Source organism: Eumetopias jubatus, unplaced genomic scaffold, assembly GCF_037043125.1.
Source record: "Eumetopias jubatus isolate StellerSeaLion01/CBP00866 unplaced genomic scaffold, mEumJub1_p1.0 scaffold_1, whole genome shotgun sequence".
Classification (NCBI taxonomy): domain Eukaryota; kingdom Metazoa; phylum Chordata; class Mammalia; order Carnivora; family Otariidae; genus Eumetopias; species Eumetopias jubatus.
The window spans coordinates 210,159,952-210,177,594 of NW_028274807.1; the positions used below are offsets into that span (position 1 = coordinate 210,159,952).

Below are 17,643 nucleotides of genomic sequence, written 5' to 3' on the forward strand. Positions count from 1 at the left end.
GCATTGTGGCGTCTCTGTACCTTTAATGCTTGGTGGCCTGGCTTTTCAAGGGATCTGCAGCATCCGGGACGGACAGATTGGACCCCAGGCTTTCCCGCTGCCTTCACCTGACAGCTCGTCCCCTTCCCTTGTCATCTCCAGGATGCATTCAGGATGAGGCGTGGAGAGAGGAGCCCCTACCTCCCAGGGTCTACGGGCTCATCTAGGTCTTTCTTCCCGCGGCTGGCCTCAAACCTAAGCCCCTCCCTCGGTCTCTGCGAAGTTAGAAAGTTTAACAGAGAAAAGGAGTAAGAGAAGAACGGGTTGTTGGTAGCGCTTGTGATGCGCATGCGCAGTTTCTGCTCTCGGTCTCCTCTTGGCGCCGTGGGGCAGTGAAAGTCCGTGAGAAATTTCCCGTCGGCGCGGAAGATGCGCGCCACTTCCGGCCGGGCTCCTAACAACGGGGGAGGTTGGTAACCAGGGAGGGGGGGATGGCGGAGCGGGTGCCGGAGCCCGAGGCGGAGGCGGAGGCTGAGGCGGGCGCAGGCGGGGAGGCGGCGGCCGAGGAGGGCGCGGCGGGCCGCAAGGCGCGGGGTCGGCCGCGGCTCACGGAGTCCGACCGAGCCCGGCGGCGGCTCGAGTCCCGGAAGAAGTACGACGTGCGGCGTGTGTACCTGGGCGAGGCGCACGGGCCCTGGGTGGACCTGCGGCGCCGCAGCGGCTGGAGCGACGCCAAGCTCGCAGCCTATCTCATCTCGCTGGAGCGCGGCCAGCGTAGCGGCCGCCACGGGTGAGGGGGCCCGGCCCGAGGGAGGGAGGGAGCGAACGAGGGCGGAGACGCCTCCATTCCCCGCCGAGCCTGGTCCCGCCCCCTCTGCCCCCGGCCCCGCCCCCGGCACCTGTGAGCCCCGCCCAGTGACCGGCCTGCCGGCCTGGGTCTCCTGCCGCCGGTCCTGGGACGCGCCTGGCTCGCGGCCCCGCCTCCCGTCTTTCCGACTGCCCAATCCTAGGATGCGCCCAGCCTCTCAACCCGCCTCTTAGCACTTGGCCCCGCCCGCTGGATTTCTGGCTGCCCAATCCTAGTTCGGGCCCCACCTCCAAGCGTTCTAACTGCCTAGTCCCTGGAGGGGCGGCCCAGCCTCCTGAGGCCTTAATGCCCCTTCTTCCTTGCTGGTCCTTGGGATCTCACATGCCTCATCCTCTAAAACCCCTACTGTGTAGCCTGGGGCTGTGAACTGGATACACTCGGCCCCCCAGCCCTGTCCCTTGTGAGGTTCTGGCACTCCATCTGGGGCTGTGTGTGGCCCCATTCCCACAACCCTCGACCCCAGACATAGGGAGACTCCTCACAATCCAGATCGCATTCCTTTAAACCTCTTGTTGGCTCCTGGGGAGCCCCTTAGCCCATGGAGACTCAGGGGAAGAGGAAGTCCCAAGTTAGCTGCTCAGGTAGAGGGCAGAGGCCTTTGCAGAGTCTCAGTCTTGAGAATGAGGAGTGTGGATGCAATTTTTCCCTTCCTGCCTAATAGGTTGGTGTGACAATTAAATGAGTTAAAATACAGCAAAAGGCTTAGAACATGGTTGGCACATAGTGAGCACTCCAGGTATTAGTTGTTATGATGATATTTGTTCTCTGTCACAAGCAATGCTGCGCCAGAATCCTTGTTGTGCCCTGGTTTTTATTTGCACACATTGGCATGTTTCTCTGGGGGGAGAGTCTAAGGGTCAAGAATCAACCAGATCCTTCTGAATTGCACCCACCGCCTCCCTGGGGTGGCAGGCTGGCTTATATGCCCAAGAGTGGAGCAGGAGATGCTCAAGCTAGTGTTCCATTATTGGAGTTTCTTTCTTTCTTTCTTTTTTTGACAGAGAGATAGAGAGTGCAAGTGGGGACAGGGGGTGGGGGTGGAGGGGGAGCAGAGTGAGAAGGAGAGAGAATCTTTTTTTTTTTAAAGATTTTATTTATTTGACAGAGAGAGAGACAACGACAGCAGGAACACAAGCGGGGGAGTGGGAGAGGGAGAAGCAGGCTTCCTGCCGAGCAGGGAGCCCAATGTGGGACTCGATCCCAGAACCCTGGGATCATGACCTGAGCCAAAGGCAGACACTTAACGACTGAGCCACCCAGGCGCCCAAGGAGAGAGAATCTTAAGCAGGCTCCATGCCCAGCACAGCTTAACCCGTTGTGGAACTCGATCTCACAACTCTGAGATCATGACCTGAGCTGAAATCAAGAGTCCCACATTTAACTGACTGAGCCACCCAGGAGGGCCCCACCCCCTTATTGGAGTTACTGATTCAGTTAATCTGAGTAGAGTTGCAGACCTTGTGCTTTTTACTACAAAGCTTCCGGGAGATATGTGCAGCTGGAGTTGAGAACCACTGGCCAGAGGGAGCCCCTGGAGGTCCCTAAGCTGAAAGTGGTATTTGCAGAAGCTCAGTTTGTGTAGTCCTGCAGAACTGGGGCCAGGACACGGAGACAACCCAGGCCGTGCATGGCAATAACCGGGCCCCGGGACACATGGGTAGTTGGGAAAATACACTACCCTGAGTGAGGCATCTCCTGTGGAAATGGACATGACCAGAGATAGGGGGTCACTTATTTCAAGTCTTCAAAATTATTTGTAACTGTCTTGTACCTGGAAAGATTTCAGTTCAAGACTATGCACAACATGGACCAGAAGACAGAAACGAAAAGTGGGATGAAAAGAGAAAGGAGGGACGCCGGGATGGCTCAGTAAGTTGGGCATCTGCCTTTGCCTCCGGTTGTCATCTCGGGGTCCCGGGATCAGGCCCACGTCGAGCTCTCTGCTTTGCAGGGAGTCTGCTTCTCCCTCTGCCTCTGCCCCTCCCCACCACTTGTGTGCTCTCTCTCTCTCAAATAAATAAATTAATTTAAAAAAAAAAAAGAAAAGAGAAAGGAAAAGGAGGGGCACAGCGGGGCCAGGATCAGTGCTATTAGATTAAGGCATAAGTCACAGGGGACATGACAAGGGCAGTTTCGTGGCATGGTGAGTTAAAAACCTGACCAGAGGGGTTCAAAAGACATGAAGAAGTGGGAATGGAGAAGGGGCCCTGAATTTGCCTCAGAGCCATCCTAGCAGCCAGTGGGAAAAGGGAAACAGTGGTCAGTAGTGGAGTCTCCAGTGTCCATTCGTTTAAGGAGCGCTTAATCAGCACCTGCTATGTGCTGGGCACTCATATAGGTGCTCGTGGTGCAGCAGTGAACAACAGAAAATGCTTTATGGAGATGCCATTTAGAGGGCAGAGACTTGTCTACTGTGCAAAGGCTTGTCTACTGCATTACTATACATCTACTATTATTTACCATAATGAATAAATTATGTAGTGTGTGAGAGATTGATAGGGGCTATGTAAAGAAAAAAGGTGAAATAGGGAAAGAGGAATCAGGACGGGGTGCCGGAGGTCTAGGTAGGGTGTTAGGGTGGGCCACAGTGAGAGGATGGCATCTGGGGTACAGACCTAAAGGACGCCAGGGAGAGCCCTGCAGATATCTGGGGGAAGAATGTTTGAGGAAGAAGGAATGGCAGGTGCAAAGGCCCTGAGGCAGGGCTCAGCCTGGTGTGAACATGGGGTAGTGAGGAGACCCGTGTGGCTGGAGCGCAATGAGGATGAAGAGTGGGAAAAGGCAAGGACAGGAAGGTGACAGGGCCTTGTGGACTGCATGGAGGGCTCTGGTTTTTTTCTCCCAGTGAAGTGAGAGGCCTGATAGGGCTTTTTGGCTTTTGTTTTGTTTTGTTTTGCTTTTTTTAAGTACAGAATTTTGGACAGAGGGGTCCCATACCTGGCTTATATATATATTTTTAAAGATTTTATTTATTTATTTGAGAGAGAGAGAGAGAATGAGAGAGAGAACACAAGAGGTCAGAGGGAGAAGCAGACTCCCTGCTGAGCAGGGAGCCCGATGTGGGGCTTGATCCTGGGACTCCAGGATCATGACCTGAGCCGAAGGCAGTAGATTAACCAACTGAGCCACCCAGGTGCCCCCCTGGCTTATATTTTAACAGAAGCACTCTCCAGGATGTGTGTGGCAGGAGGATTGGGCGGGGGATGCACTGAAACAAGGTTGGCTAAGAGTTGGCAGTCTTTAATGCTGATGATGGTCTCCAGGAGGTTCACTCTTCTCTCTAGCTTTGTATGTGTTTGAATTTTTCTTTTTACATCTTAAAATGTTAACAAGCAAATGAAAAGAAGCACACGGACTCTGATGTTGAGGCTGTGGGAGGGGAGGGCCAGAGATGGCAGACCAGGAAGGAGCTGACTGCACTGGTCCAGGTGAGTGAGGTGGAGCCATGCAGAAGTGGGGAGAAGTGGTTGACATTAGGGCCAACAGGGTTTGCTGATAGGTATGGATATGAGAAACGCCCCCAGGTTTGGACCTGAGCACCTGGAAAGTTGCAGGTGCCGTTAACAGAGAAGGGACAGGTCAAGGGGAAATATGACAGCTCACATGTGAGTTGTCTGCAAGACCCCTACATGTAGTGTTGGGGAGGCGTGGTCAGGAGAGGGCCAGGTGGGAGATCCGGATTTGGGGGTCACCAGGTCAGTGATGGTATGATGCCGGAGGTTGCCAAGGGGGCGCGGGTAGACACACAGGTCTGAGCCCCACGCTTGCTGTCTGTGCTTAGAGGAGTCAGGGAGACGAAGAAGCAGCAGCTGGGAGGCTGGTGGAGAACCCGCTGGGGGGGCATCCTGGAGGCCAAGGGAAGGGTCTGCCAACGAACACTGCTGGGCCGAGTGAGGCGGCCACCCCTGGGGGCCGGAACGGGGCAGTGTGTGGCATAGTGAAGAAAACCCTGACTCGAGGGGCTCGAGGGAGACAAGAGGAGAAGACAGGAAGACTGCACATGCGTATAGACAGCTCAAAGGGGGCATATGGGCGGGAGTTGACAGGGAAGGGGCTCCAGATTATTTAAATCCAGGGTAGAAGAACTGATGGTGTGCTGGTCAGTTGGAGGGGATGATGGAGTTGAGCGTGAAAGCAAATGGCAGAGGAGAGTGAAGGAGAGCTGCTGGGCACCGTTTGGGGGTTGGCCACTGCGAGGAAAGCAGAGCTGCAGAGAAGCCCCAGCAGCTGCTGTCCTCAAACGGCAACGTGTAAGGGGTGGAACTCAGAGAAGTGGGCAAGGGGAGGGAAGGCAGTTTGAGGTGTGGCCTTGTTTAATCGCCACAGTGATTCTGTGTGGGAGGCACTATTTTCCCCACTTACCAGATGAGGACATTGAGGCTCAGAGGGGACAAGACCTGCTTGAGGTCACACAGTCAGTGGTAGAGAGAAGACTTGAACTCGGATCTGACTGGCACCAAACACTAAGTAGTGTTCCCAGTACCCCAGTCATGGCAACACTGTGAGTGCGCAGAGGTGGCCATGGGCGTTTGGACGAGGATCTGGGCGGCTAGCCTGCCCCCTTGGAGGGGAGGGGAGAGCCGTGGGCGGAGATGGAGGCATCTGGAATGAGGTGGGGGGGGCAGAGACCTGGACAGGGGGTGAGCCAGGGGCAGGAGGGGGCAGAGGAGCCCGGGGGAGCTGTCCTGGGACCAGATGTGGGGTGTGGGGGCTGTGAATTGTTACCAGGCTGGACGGGTCAGGTGGAGTAGATGGTAAAGCTGACAAGAGACCTGGGCTGCCTCAGGATACTTTGTGGTGAGAGCATGGTTTGGGCCATAGCAGGGAGGCTAGCGTTCCAGACACACAGGGATCATATCTACCATTTGCTGAGTGGTTACTAAGTGCCAGGGGCCACACCAAGCTCTCTGAATGCACATAACCTCAAGGTTATGCACCAGTCCCACAAGGAAGCATGGTTATGATCCCATGCTACAGATGGGGACCTGAGGCATGGGGAGTCAAGGTCATCCAGAGTCTCAGGGCCTTCTGCTGCAGCGTAGAAAAGGAAGGATGAGGGGCACCTGGCTGGCTAACTCAGAAGAGCGTGCAACTCTTCATCTCGGGGTCATGAGTTCAAGCCCCACATTGGGTGTAGAGTTTTTTTTTTTTTTAAGATTTTTTTATTTATTTGAGGGGGAGAGAGAGAGAGTGCGAGTGGGCAGAGGGAGAGAGAGAGGAAAGAGAATCTCAAGCAGATTCCCCGCTGAGTGCCGATCCTGACTCAGGGCTTGATTTCACAATCCTGAGATTGGAGCCAAAATCAAGAGTCAGATGCTTAACCAACTGAGCCACCCAGATACCCTGGGTGTAGAGATTACTTAAATAAATTAATTAAAAAAAAAAAAAAAAGGATGAGGAAGCAGCCAGAGCGGGCAGGCAGACCCAGAAGCATGGCATCAGGAAGGGAGAGGGAGGCCCCTAGTGGGTGCAGGAGAGGTGACTCCAAAGCACCCGCCCTCAGCACGTGTAGAGCCAGTACTGGGCCACAGCCAAGTGGCCTGTATGGGATCAGGATCCTACCTGGCAGTTCTGGTGGCCATCCGAGTTTGGGAAGCCTTGGGGGGCCCCAGTGTTTGGGCCCAGCCTTACCCTGGGCACCCTGAGGCCTTGGTCACAGGGGCACACAGTCAGGATGTTGGGCTCCAGCCAAAGTGGGAAGGCCCCAGAGGCAGGTGGGCATGATGGCCAGGGCACGTGGACCTGAGCTGGCTGCAGGGGCAGGACTGATGGAGGGGGCAGCACCTTGGGCTGGGGTCCACATAGAGCAGGCAGGTAGGGTCAGGGGCAGGGTCTTCTGCTCAAGGTCACACAGGGCTGAAACAAGGGTTTCAGCTGGCCGCGTCTTCATCTGGAGGCTCGACTAGGGAAGGAGCTGCTTCCAGACTCCCTCAGAGCATTGGCAGAATTCATGCCCTCCTGGGTTGTACAGCTGAGGTCGCCACAGCCTTGAGGCTGTCAACTGGGATTGCTTTCAGCTCCCAGAGGCCGTTCTCAGGTCCTGTCCCCTCATAGGCCTCTCATATCCTCGGCCTTAAGGGCTCCCCTGATTCGGCCAGGCCCACCTTGGAAAGCTCCCTCCTGATTCATTCAAGTCACCTAGGCACAGGAGTGGTATCCCATCATATTTTCAGGCCGCCCCACTCATGGGGGAAGAGGACTGTAGAGGGTGTGTGACCCTGAGTTGGGAATCGTGGGGCCAGTGTAGAATTCTGCCTGCCACACTTTTCGTTACCCCTTTTCTGAGTTCTCCACTCCCTGGCCACAGGACTCTGGGCAGGCAGCCTCACTCCTCAGCCTCATTTCCCCACTTGGCAAAACGGGTGGCGATGCTAGACCATGGTCCAAGGGCTGGTGTCAGTGGAGGAGAGAGTCCCCTGGGAAATAGAACAGCAGCTACAGTTAGGCCTTGGAGCAGGATGCTGTCGCTAGCTCAGCATCAGCAGGCCCTGTGCTCACTCCCCCTGCCTCTCTGTCTTACAGGAAGCCTTGGGAGCAGGTCCCCAAAAAGCCAAAGCGGAAGAAAAGTAAGTGGGGCTACAGCCAGCGGGGAGGGGATGGGTGTTGGGAGTAAGTGGCTTTGTTGTTCGTTCCCTCACTCATCCTCAGGCCCCATTTGTGGAGGGCCTGCACGGGCCAGGGCTGTGCGGACTCGCACAGATCCAGCCCTGCCCTCACAGAGCCCATGGTCTCAGGGGAAGATGGGGGACAGGCCCAGCAGGGCCGTGGCAGGGGAGTGGGGGCCCTGGGGGCCCGTAGGAAGGGTCTGACCCAGCTGGGCCTGGGGGCGGGGGCAGGAAGGGGACTGGCACCTGTGCTGTGCCCAGTGGGGTGCCCCCACCACCCCCATCTCACACATAAAAGGCCAAGTCACCACCCCACGCCGCAAACTGGCAAGGGGCCAGGCCAGACCACAGACCCATGTCACCAGAGCAGTCCCCTTAGCTCCTGCACTGTCCTGCCTTGGTGCAGGGGAGTCACCCAGGGGAGAGCTGGACAGGGCAGAGGGAACAGCTGAGGGGAGCAGGGCGTGAACAGTCGGAGTGGAGGCCTGCAGTACATCCCTCCCACCCCTCGGCCGTGAACCTCTGAGCCCTGGTGCTGTGGGTCTCGGGCCTTGTCCAGCAGGGTGAGGGCCACCGGCCCAGGAACAGCCGTCTGGTGGCAGCGAGTCCCACCCCTTCTCACAGGTGTCAGAGGCAAGGGGCGAGCTAAGTCTGTGACCTCCAAAGCTCAAAGGGGTGAGGAGGGAGATACAGAGGCAAGCGCCAGACTGGAGGGGCGACTAGGGGTGGGGTCCCTGTTGTCTCCACCGTCGTCACTGGGTTGGAGGCTCCAGACAACATCCCTAGGCCCAGGACCCTTCTGGGCCCCCTCCTCATCTCCCAGCCTGGGAGACTGGGAGGACAGTCCCCTCCCCCTTGGCTGCAGGACCAGCATCGTTAGACATATGGCAGGTTCCATTTCTTGGGCATTCAAAGTGTATCCAGCCCCGTTCCGTGCCCTGTCAATGTCTTCCCTCCCTCCTCTCTGGCAGCCCTCAAGGAACGGGGACTGTCATTCTCCCCTGGCCCAGAAGAGGTTCAGAGAAGCCAAGTCCCTTGCCTGGAGCCACCCAGCTACAAAGTGGCAGTCAGAATTTGAATCCACAGGCTGGCTCCACCGGGCCCACCTCCTTAAAGCATCTACTCATCCAGCAGACGTACTATGTGCCAGGCACTGTGTAGGCACTGGGGATACAAGAGGAGCAACAAACGGGTCCCTGCCCTTGGGGAGCTGGCATTCTAGTAGGGAAGACAGAAACATGGACAGAGATAACCACAAATGGTATTTAGGTGCTACCTGGAGAGAAAGAACAGCAAGTCAGGTCGGCTAGAAGGACAGTGGGGAGGGGGTGGCAGACTGAGGGAAAGACCTGAGTGAAGGGGGAAGGGCAAGGCAGTCATCTGGAAGGAGACACAGTCTGTGCAAAGGCCCTGAGGCAGGGCCATACTCTGCTCATTTCAGGAACAGGGAGGAGGCCATGAGGCTGGGATGAAGTGATCAAGGAGAAGGGCAGGTGATGGGGCAGAACATGTAGGGCCTGGTGGCTCTGGGGAGGACTTTGGCTTTTAACACCAGCCAGGTGGGAACCCTGATGGATTCTGGGCAGAGGTGGGGCATGGCCTGACTCAAGTGTTTGCAGCAGGCCCCCTCTGTTGGCTGTAGGCCGAGTAGACTGTAGTGGGACAAATGTGGGAGCAGAGAGACCAGGGCAGAGGGGACTTAGCTGGTCCAGGCCAGAGACATTGAGACGTTGATGAGGGTGAGTCTATTAACAACAAGCAGCAACTAACCACTGCGCACCTATCACGTGCCAGGCTCCATAGTTTATGTGGTTCAACTTATTCAGTGAGGACAGTCTGGCCGGTCTCCGTTATCACCAGCGTGGATCTCACCTCTCAGAGCCTGTTTCTTCATCTGCAAACTGGGGACGGGCCTGGACAGGGTGCAGGAAGGTGTCTCACCGCCCAGGGAGCCCTAAGGCCGGGGCGTCCTGGGGCCCTGGGGGGGCGAGCACTACCCCTGACTCCGGGCCCCGCCCTGTGTGTGTAGGGAGGCGGCGCAACGTGAACTGCCTGAAGAATGTGGTGATCTGGTACGAGGACCACAAACACCGCTGCCCGTACGAGCCGCACCTGGCCGAGCTGGACCCCACCTTCGGTCTGTACACCACGGCCGTGTGGCAGTGCGAGGCCGGCCACCGCTACTTCCAAGACCTGCACTCGCCCCTGAAGCCCCTCAGCGATTCAGACCCTGACAGCGACAAAGGTGGGTCCGAGGGGTGAGGGCTCTATGGCTCCTCATGGGCTGGGGCGCCCTGGACTCCCTGCCCTCGCGGGTCTTGTCGGCCTCAGGCCAGCACTGGAAACATCAGAGCAAGGAGGCTGGCGCTGGCCTCAGGGATGGCGCCTGGGCCCGGCAGGCTGAGCTGCAATCTTCCAAGTCCTGGAGCTGAGAGGCAGCGGCCCCCATTTTCCAGAGGGACAGCTGTGCCCGAGGCCAACTGGGCCGGGGGTCGGGGAAGCCTGGCTCAGCGGCTGGAGAGAGGGGTGGGTGCCGGGCCTCCTCAGGCTGGGCTGCTCTCTGGGCCTCTACCTCCTCCTCTGTTTTTCCTGGCCCTTTCCCCTTCTGTTCTGGGCTCTCTCCCAGCCTAATCCTCCTGCGCTCTCTGCCCGGGTCTCCTTCCTCCCCGTTCTCTGTTCTTGAGCTCTCGTCCCCCCTCCCTCTCTCACTCTTCTGTTTCATCCTCTCCCTTCTGTCTCCTGCCTTCTCCCTGTCTCCCCCAGTCTCTCCCTGTCTCCCCCACACCCCCACTCCCCTCCCCCCATCGGTCTCTCCCCCCACTACCCCTGCCCCTCCTCTGCCGGCCCATGTGGGTCATGGGTCCTGAACACGCAGCAGGACTGGGAGGGACTCCGTTACCGAGGCCCAGTTGGTCCTGGTTGGGGGGTGGGGTGCAGAGGAGACACTGTGGGTGGCGAGGGGCTGCCCACCTGCCTGCCGGCCTCAGGGGCTCAGCTTCAGCTGCGAGAAGGAGTCCGGGGCCCACCGCCAGGTGCCCCGCCAGGGCGGAGGGTGAGGTCAGTTGCCAGGGCTGAGTGCGCACTGGCAGGAGCCTCAGAGCAGGTGGCATCCCAGCTGGCCAAGGGGAAGCCGTGGGCGAGAGGTGTTCCAGGCGGGCCCCCTGGCCAATGGCTGTCCCCTGTGCCCCAGCCAGACCCCAGCATGCAGCCGGCCGCTCCCCGGTCCTCTCCCCACTCCAGGTGCCCCCCGACCCAAACCACCTTACAGCTCTTCATTAGCCCCACTTGGCAGTCGAGGAAACTAACTGTGACTGACCCCTCTGGCGATGGGTCCACACCCCCACCCAACTTTGACACCAGTGGCTGCCCAATCTGGCTCTCAGGAATGAATGCTGAGATGACGGGCTGGTGGGTCGGCTGTGGCTGTAGGGGGGCGGGGGGGGCTGTGGGGGAGGGGCTGTGTCCCTGTCCCAGCCCTGTTCCCTCAGCAGCTCCCTTACCAGCTCTCTGCCTGGGGTGGCCCAGGCTGCTTCTCACTAAGTAGGAGCACCTCCTGCCGGGACTGTGAGAGGCCAGGGGATGTGCAGCCATTTCTGTGATTAATGTTATGATCACCTGGAAAGAAGTGCAGTCTGGCCTTCACAGCTAGACTCTACAGTTGGGGAGGCAGGCGCACACCCAGGCCATGCCCCCAACTCACTAGGTGACTGCCCCCTGCTTTAGGGTGGAGCCCAGGGACTCAGCTCACCCTGCAGATTACAGGGTGTTACAAGGAGGGGCTGATCCCCCTACCCCACTCCTGCTGCTGTCTGGGGGCCTTGAGTCAGGGATGGGGCATTATGATAAGAATGATAATAGAAAACATTGATAGGGTGCTTACTCAGAGCCTGGTAGTGTCTGAGGCGCTTTACACAGATTTCTTCATTATTCCAAACACCCCCTGGGGTAGGTGCCAATTTATCCCCAGGCCCAGAGAGGTTACGTAAGGCCCCCACATTCACACAGCTGGAGCGGGGAGCACCAAGATCCCACCCTGAAGTCTGGCTCCAGAGCCTGCGTGCTCCATGTGAACTTCTGGGAGGATAGGACGCATGGTCCCCAGACAATGCGCCCCGACTCCGTCATGAGTGTGTACCCGAGGGTCAGTTCTTGATTTTTCTGTCCCGTTTCTCCCTGTGTGTGTGGACTTCAGCACGAAATACCTGGGCGAAATGTTGGTCTCCTTGACCTTCATCACAATGTTGGGCTGAGATTCATTCGTTTTTAGAACTGTGTGCTCAGTAGGTGCCAGGCGGCCTTCTGGGCACTGGGGCCTGTGCACAGGGCCCCCTATCCTTGTGGAGATTATGATCTAGAGGGGAAGCAGAGAGGAAACAAGATAAACAATTAATATCTAGAGTACAGTGGAAGGTGGTATTTTGGAGGAAAATTAAGGAGAGAAAAGAATGCTATTTGAGATAAGGTGGTCAGAGAATTCCCTGAATAAATAGCATTTTAGGAAAGGGTCTGATGGAGATGAGGGAGGGAGCCCCTGCGGGTGTCTGAGAGAAGAGTGTTAAGGCAGAGCAAATAGCAAATGCAAAGGCCCTGGGGCAGGAACCCCCCCCTAGTATCCCTAAATATGTGGATGTAGTGCCAACGGGTTTTGCTGACAGACTGGAAGTGGGTGTGAGAGAAAGGGAAGTCAGGGGCAGCCCTAGGACTTTGTTTGGCCTGAGCAACTGGGAAGGACAGAACCGCCATCATCCCCTGAGACGGGGATGTCTGGGAAGGGTATGGGCTTTTTCTTAGGGAAGATTCAGAGCCCAGAATTGCTGAGCAGATTCTGAGGTGCCTGTGAGACCCCCCTGGGGGCAGCAGAGAAGGCAGTGGGAGGTAAGAGCCCCAGCCCCACAGGAGGTCCAGGCGGGAGCTGTCCATACAGAGGCATCGGAGTATGGGTGGTGGCAGGATAATAAAAATCAATATTCAATCTTTGTCCCTGGTTCCTGGCACAGAGCTCCTAAAATCCTTGGAATTTCCTGAGTGATGGGAATGTTCTTCATTGTTCATCATGAGCCCTTTTCATAAGGGGCCCTTTTGGAGCACACCCGAGTCTGTGCTAATCTAGGTGACTCAGGCAGGGTCCCCTAGATAGCTTCAGGTTGGGGGCTGGTCACCAAAGACCAGACACATGATTAGATGGGGGAATCTCTCAGCCCCACCCCTGACCCCCAAGGAACAGACTGGGGCTGGAGACTGGGTTGCAAAAACTCTTTAAATAAGGAGGTCCAGGGAGCTTGCGGCTTGGTGAACACCTCGAGGTGCTAGGAGGGTGGCACGTCTGGAGAGGGCGTGACAGCTCCCGCCCCAGCCCCCACACCTTGCCCGGGGCACCTCTTCCTTCTGACTATTGCTGAGTTGCATCTTTTGTGATAAAACTGTAGTCATAAGTAAAGCACTTTCCTGAGTTCTGTGAGTTGTTCTAGCAAATTATCAAACCTGAAGAGAGCGTCGTAGAAACCCACAATTTATAACCAGAATTACAACGGCCAGGGTCTTGTAGCCCGTGTCCAAGGCGGGAGCAGGCAGTCTTGTGGGACCCGAGCCCTTACTAAGCATGGCATCTGAATTGACTTGTCAGACACCCAGCTGGTGTCAAGAATGAGGGCCGTATTTACCACCATCAGGCTAGCTGAGGCCCTGGGGTGGGCGGAGCACTGAGGAGAGCCCTGGCTAGAACCTTCCAGACCTGTAAAGGCTAACGAGGCTAAGAAGGGGCCCTCAGAGAGGGCCCAGAAAACCAGAATTCGGGTCTGGAGGCAGAGGGAGGAGAGCGTCTCTGAGGAGCAGGGGCAGTCGGGGCACAAGGGGGACTGAGAAATGACCAGTGTTTGTGGCACTGAGGGGGTTACCGTGCCCAGCCCCCAGTAAGCCCTCGACGGATACTGTTGCCGCCACTATTGCTATTGTGACTGTCCCCTTTCCTCTGTCACCGCAGTGGGCAGTGGCCTGGCGGCTGGCAGCTCCGACTCTTCCAGCTCCGGCTCGGGCTCTGACTCTGAGGAGCCCCCTGAGGGCCAGCCAGCCAAGGTAGCGGCGGCGGCGGTTACCCCCACCAGCCCGGCGGGCAGCAGCGGGCTCATCACGCAGGAGGGCATGCACATCCCCTTCGACGTCCACATGGAGAGCCTGGCTGAGCAGGGCACCCCGCTGTGCCCCAACCCGGCAGGCAGCGGGCCCGAGGCCCTGGAGACGGTGGTGTGCGTGCCAGTACCCGTGCAAGTGGGCCCAGGCCCCGGCACCCTCTTTGAGAACATGCCCCAGGAGGCGCTGGGCGAGGTGGTGGCCAGCTGTCCCATGCCGGGCATGGTGCCTGGCTCGCAGGTGATCATCATCGCCAGCCCTGGCTACGATGCCCTCACAGCCGAGGGCATCCACCTCAACGTGGCAACAGGCAGCGGTGCCCCCGCTGGGGGCCTGGGGGACGAGGTGCCCTGCGCCATGATGGAGGGTGTAGCAGCCTACACCCAGACGGAGCCCGAGGGCAGCCAGCCCAGCACCCTGGACCCTGCTGCCATGGCAGGCATCGAGACCAAGAAAGGTCTGGGGGGTGGGGGGGCTGCTGTGGTCGCTGGCAGGGGTTGGGGCGGGACCTGGGAGGAGGAGGGAGGGCGGAGGGGTGGCCCCAGAGCCAGCTCCTCAACCACACGAGTCTGCCCGCGGACACCCGCCCTGTGTCCACCCCCGTAGAGAAGGAGGACCTGTACATGCTTAAGAAGGAAGAGAAGGAGGAGCCCGTGGCCCCAGAGCTGGCAGAGCCGGCGGCGACAGGGCCCGAGAGCGCAGAGCCTGAAGCAGAGGCGGACGGGGAGGAGCTGGATGGCAGTGACATGTCGGCCATCATCTACGAGATCCCCAAGGAGCCCGAAAAGTGGGTGCCTGGGCAGCCGGGGGGGCTGGGACAAGGAGCAGCCCATGGGCCCACAGCCGGCCTGGTGTGAGAGCCCCGACGCCATGGGCCCCTTCCCCTCCAGGAGGCGGCGGAGCAAGCGGACTCGGGTGACGGATGCCGATGGCCTGCTAGAGATGTTCCACTGCCCCTACGAGGGCTGCAGCCAGGTCTATGTGGCCCTCAGCAGTTTCCAGGTGAGGCCACCACCCAAGCAGGCTGAGCGGGGCCTGCGTCCGTTTCCTGCGGGGCCTGCGTCCATTTCCTGCCGCCTCTGTGCTGGCGTCTGCGCAGTGCAGCTCACGAAAGGCCCCACTTGGCCCCACCGGGTGCCACTGGCCTGCCTCCCACACGCCCACCTCTCAGTAGCTTCTCACTGACCCTGCCTCGGCTGCAGGACACCAGGCATCACCTCGCTGCCTCCCCTTTCAGCTCTCCAGTGCCCTTGTCCTGCCTTTAGCCGGCCTGAACTCAGCCTGCTTTTTGCCCCGGCCACCTTCTTGGCTCTGGATGCCTCTTCTCCAGGCTCGGCTCGGGATGCCTCTCCACCCGGAAGCCCACCCTAGTTCTCCAGGGCTCGTGGGGCCTGCGAGCCCCACGTTACTGCACCACCAGGACATCCCTGTAGTTTGTCCTCTGGAGCCTGGATGGGATGCCCCAAGGGCAGAGACAGGGTCCTGTCACATTCCCACCTGTGGCAGGAGGCGGCACCAGTAGGCCTTTGAATTTGCTGAGTCTCATTTTCCAGTGTGTGTGGAGCACCTTTCGGGTGCCAGGCCTAGTGCTGGGCCCTGGAGCTACAGGTGTGCTGGTGAGTTAAAGAATAAAAGAACAAAGGAGTGACTGAAGGGGCTGCCTGCTCCAGACTGTGGGGGCAGCACAGCTCCATGGCAAAGCCTGCTGTGGGACTGAGAGCCAGAATCCAGGCCAGCCCTGCCACTGCCCACCCGTGAGACATGGGCCAAACCCTAAGCCTCTGGAGCCTCATCTCCCGATCCATAAACAGCCAATAGCAGGGCCCCACCACAAGGTTTATGACAAGGCTGACTGATGCCCCAGCCCAGGCCCTGGCTGGCGTGGTTGCACAGGAAAGCTGCAGCTGATCCCAGTTGTGTCCCTGGGCCTTTGTTCAGAGCTGGGGGGCCTTGCAAGGGCAAGGGCATGGGCACGGACACCCCTCTTCCTTCCTCCAGAAAGGCTGGCCCCAGCCTGCCTCCCAGCTACCCTTATCTATCCCCACCGCGGAGAGCCCTGGAGGTGGGCCCATGACACCCACAGCCCCACTCCCCCACTCCTGCCCCTCTTGCCTACAGAACCATGTCAATCTTGTGCATCGGAAAGGGAAGACCAAAGTGTGTCCACACCCTGGCTGCGGCAAGAAGTTCTATTTATCCAACCACCTGCGGCGGCACATGATCATCCATTCAGGTCAGGCCCAGGGTGGGGCTGGCAGCGCGGGGCATAGGGTCATGGGCCTTGGATCTAGGGCGGGGGCAGGCGGGCTGAAACCCCCAGGGAGCACTGGGTCCCCAGGCATAGGACTGCCCCCCCCCCCCGCCCCGGACTGCCACCCTGGGCTGCTGACTCATTGGGAAGCTTTGGGGCCTGTGTCCAGCGGGAGGACACGGCTTCAGATATTTCAAGAGGCGGGAACCTTGGATTCTTATGTGAAATCGCCCCGAAGTTGATACTGGGGTCAAATTCAGACCCACTTTGGCTTGACAGTTTGCACTCCGTGCCTCCCGGGGAGCCGAGCTCACATATCAGCTCTGCCCCAGCGCCTTCCCGGGCAGCCTCTGAGCCTCATACGGGGCTGTGAGCTGCCCTCGGTATTAACCGCCCTCGTTATTAAAGTCAGCAGTGGCTCCCAGAGGCTGTGGGATCTGGTGTCCCTGAGCCCGGAGGTCCGGGAGACCGCTGGGGAGACCCGGTCTCGGCAGCGCGGCAGAGACGTCCCGCAGCCCCCGCCCCCGACGGCGGCGTGCTCAGCCCCGCATCTCCCCCAGGTGTCCGTGAATTCACCTGCGAAACCTGCGGCAAGTCCTTCAAGAGGAAGAACCACCTGGAGGTACACCGACGCACGCACACCGGCGAGACGCCCCTGCAGTGAGTGACAGGCTTCCCCGCGGGGCGGGGGTGGGGGGGAAGGGGGCTGAGAGGGAGGGTGCCTGGGCCTGGACCGGCAGAGGGCGGGTCCACCCCTGGGATTCCGGGGCGGGGGCAAGGGGGGCGGCTGGGTCCTCGTAGCTTGGGCCCCGCCCCAATGCGGCCCCACCCCAGTCTGACCCCGCCCCCGGTCGCCCGCCGGCTCCCGGCAGGTGCGAGATCTGTGGCTACCAGTGCCGACAGCGCGCGTCGCTCAACTGGCACATGAAGAAGCACACGGCCGAGGTTCAGTACAACTTCACGTGCGAGCGCTGTGGGAAGCGCTTCGAGAAGCTGGACAGCGTCAAGTTCCACACGCTCAAAAGCCACCCGGACCACAAGCCAGCCTGACCCATCCAACCACTGACCGCCCCTATTTATTCGTCCGCTCGGACACGACGCCCGGGCTTGCCGGGGCCCGCACAGCCGCGGGGGCCTCCCGGACCGCGGGCCGGAAGGAGGCGTCCCTGCCCTGCCCCAGGGCTGGGCCCCCCTCCCCCCGGGGCTGGTCCCCCCCAACCCTGCCCTATCTCTGGAGGTGGCGCCTGGGGCCGCACTGCTAGAACTGTGTCAAGAGAGCAGAGCGAGATTAAAAGAGTGAGAAAGGAGACGCCCTCCCCCTAGGCCTGGATGATTTGGGGGGCCGGGCCCCTCTTTGTCTCCATCCTGGTCCCTTCCTGAGCAAGGGCAAGGCAGGCGGTGGTGCCCCTACATGCTGGACAATGAATGCCCTTTCCCTCACAGCCTCTGCGCTGCCTCAGCTATCTGGGCCTGGCAGCTCCAAACACTCCCTGTCGCAGGCCCAGGGTTGGGAGGTTGGGAGCCTGGGAGAGCACTGGACATCTCCCAAGACTTAGGATCCTGATGCCCGCTCCTAAATCCCTCATGGAACACGAATTCCCCACCGTCAGAGAGCTCTGGGACCGGTTGGGGAGATGTTCAGTAGACCCCTAAGTGAGACATTTACAACTGTGACAGGCCCCGTGCAGGAAACAGAGTGGTTAGTTTCTGGCTGTTTAAATCGGTGGTCAGGGAGGTCGTCTCTTGAGATGGTGGCATTTGAGCATAGACCAGAATGACAAAGAGGTTCAGTCCCTGAAGAAAGCTGGAGGAGG

At 59.0% G+C, this 17,643-nt stretch overlaps 1 protein-coding gene across 1 annotated transcript; it reads left to right on the plus strand.

Moving 5' to 3' along the window:
- The first annotated feature begins 470 nt into the window (after positions 1-470).
- Positions 471-17,122, plus strand: ZNF653 (zinc finger protein 653). Its single transcript, XM_028088680.2, has 9 exons — positions 471-769; positions 7,370-7,413; positions 9,482-9,697; positions 13,433-14,035; positions 14,185-14,365; positions 14,469-14,580; positions 15,697-15,811; positions 16,390-16,489; positions 16,702-17,122. Exons 1-9 carry the CDS (start codon positions 471-473, stop codon positions 16,877-16,879), a joined length of 1,848 nt encoding a protein of 615 aa, XP_027944481.1. The 3' UTR covers positions 16,880-17,122.
- Positions 17,123-17,643: the final 521 nt, after the last annotated feature.

Excerpts from the sequence above, each read along its gene's own strand:
- ZNF653 (XM_028088680.2), top strand. The coding sequence starts at position 471 with ATGGCGGAGCGGGTGCCGGAGCCCGAGGCGGAGGCGGAGGCTGAGGCG. Across the intron at positions 9,698-13,432 it reads AGACCCTGACAGCGACAAAG|TGGGCAGTGGCCTGGCGGCT; the intron begins GTGGGTCCGAGG and ends CTGTCACCGCAG. Across the intron at positions 14,366-14,468 it reads ATCCCCAAGGAGCCCGAAAA|GAGGCGGCGGAGCAAGCGGA; the intron begins GTGGGTGCCTGG and ends CTTCCCCTCCAG.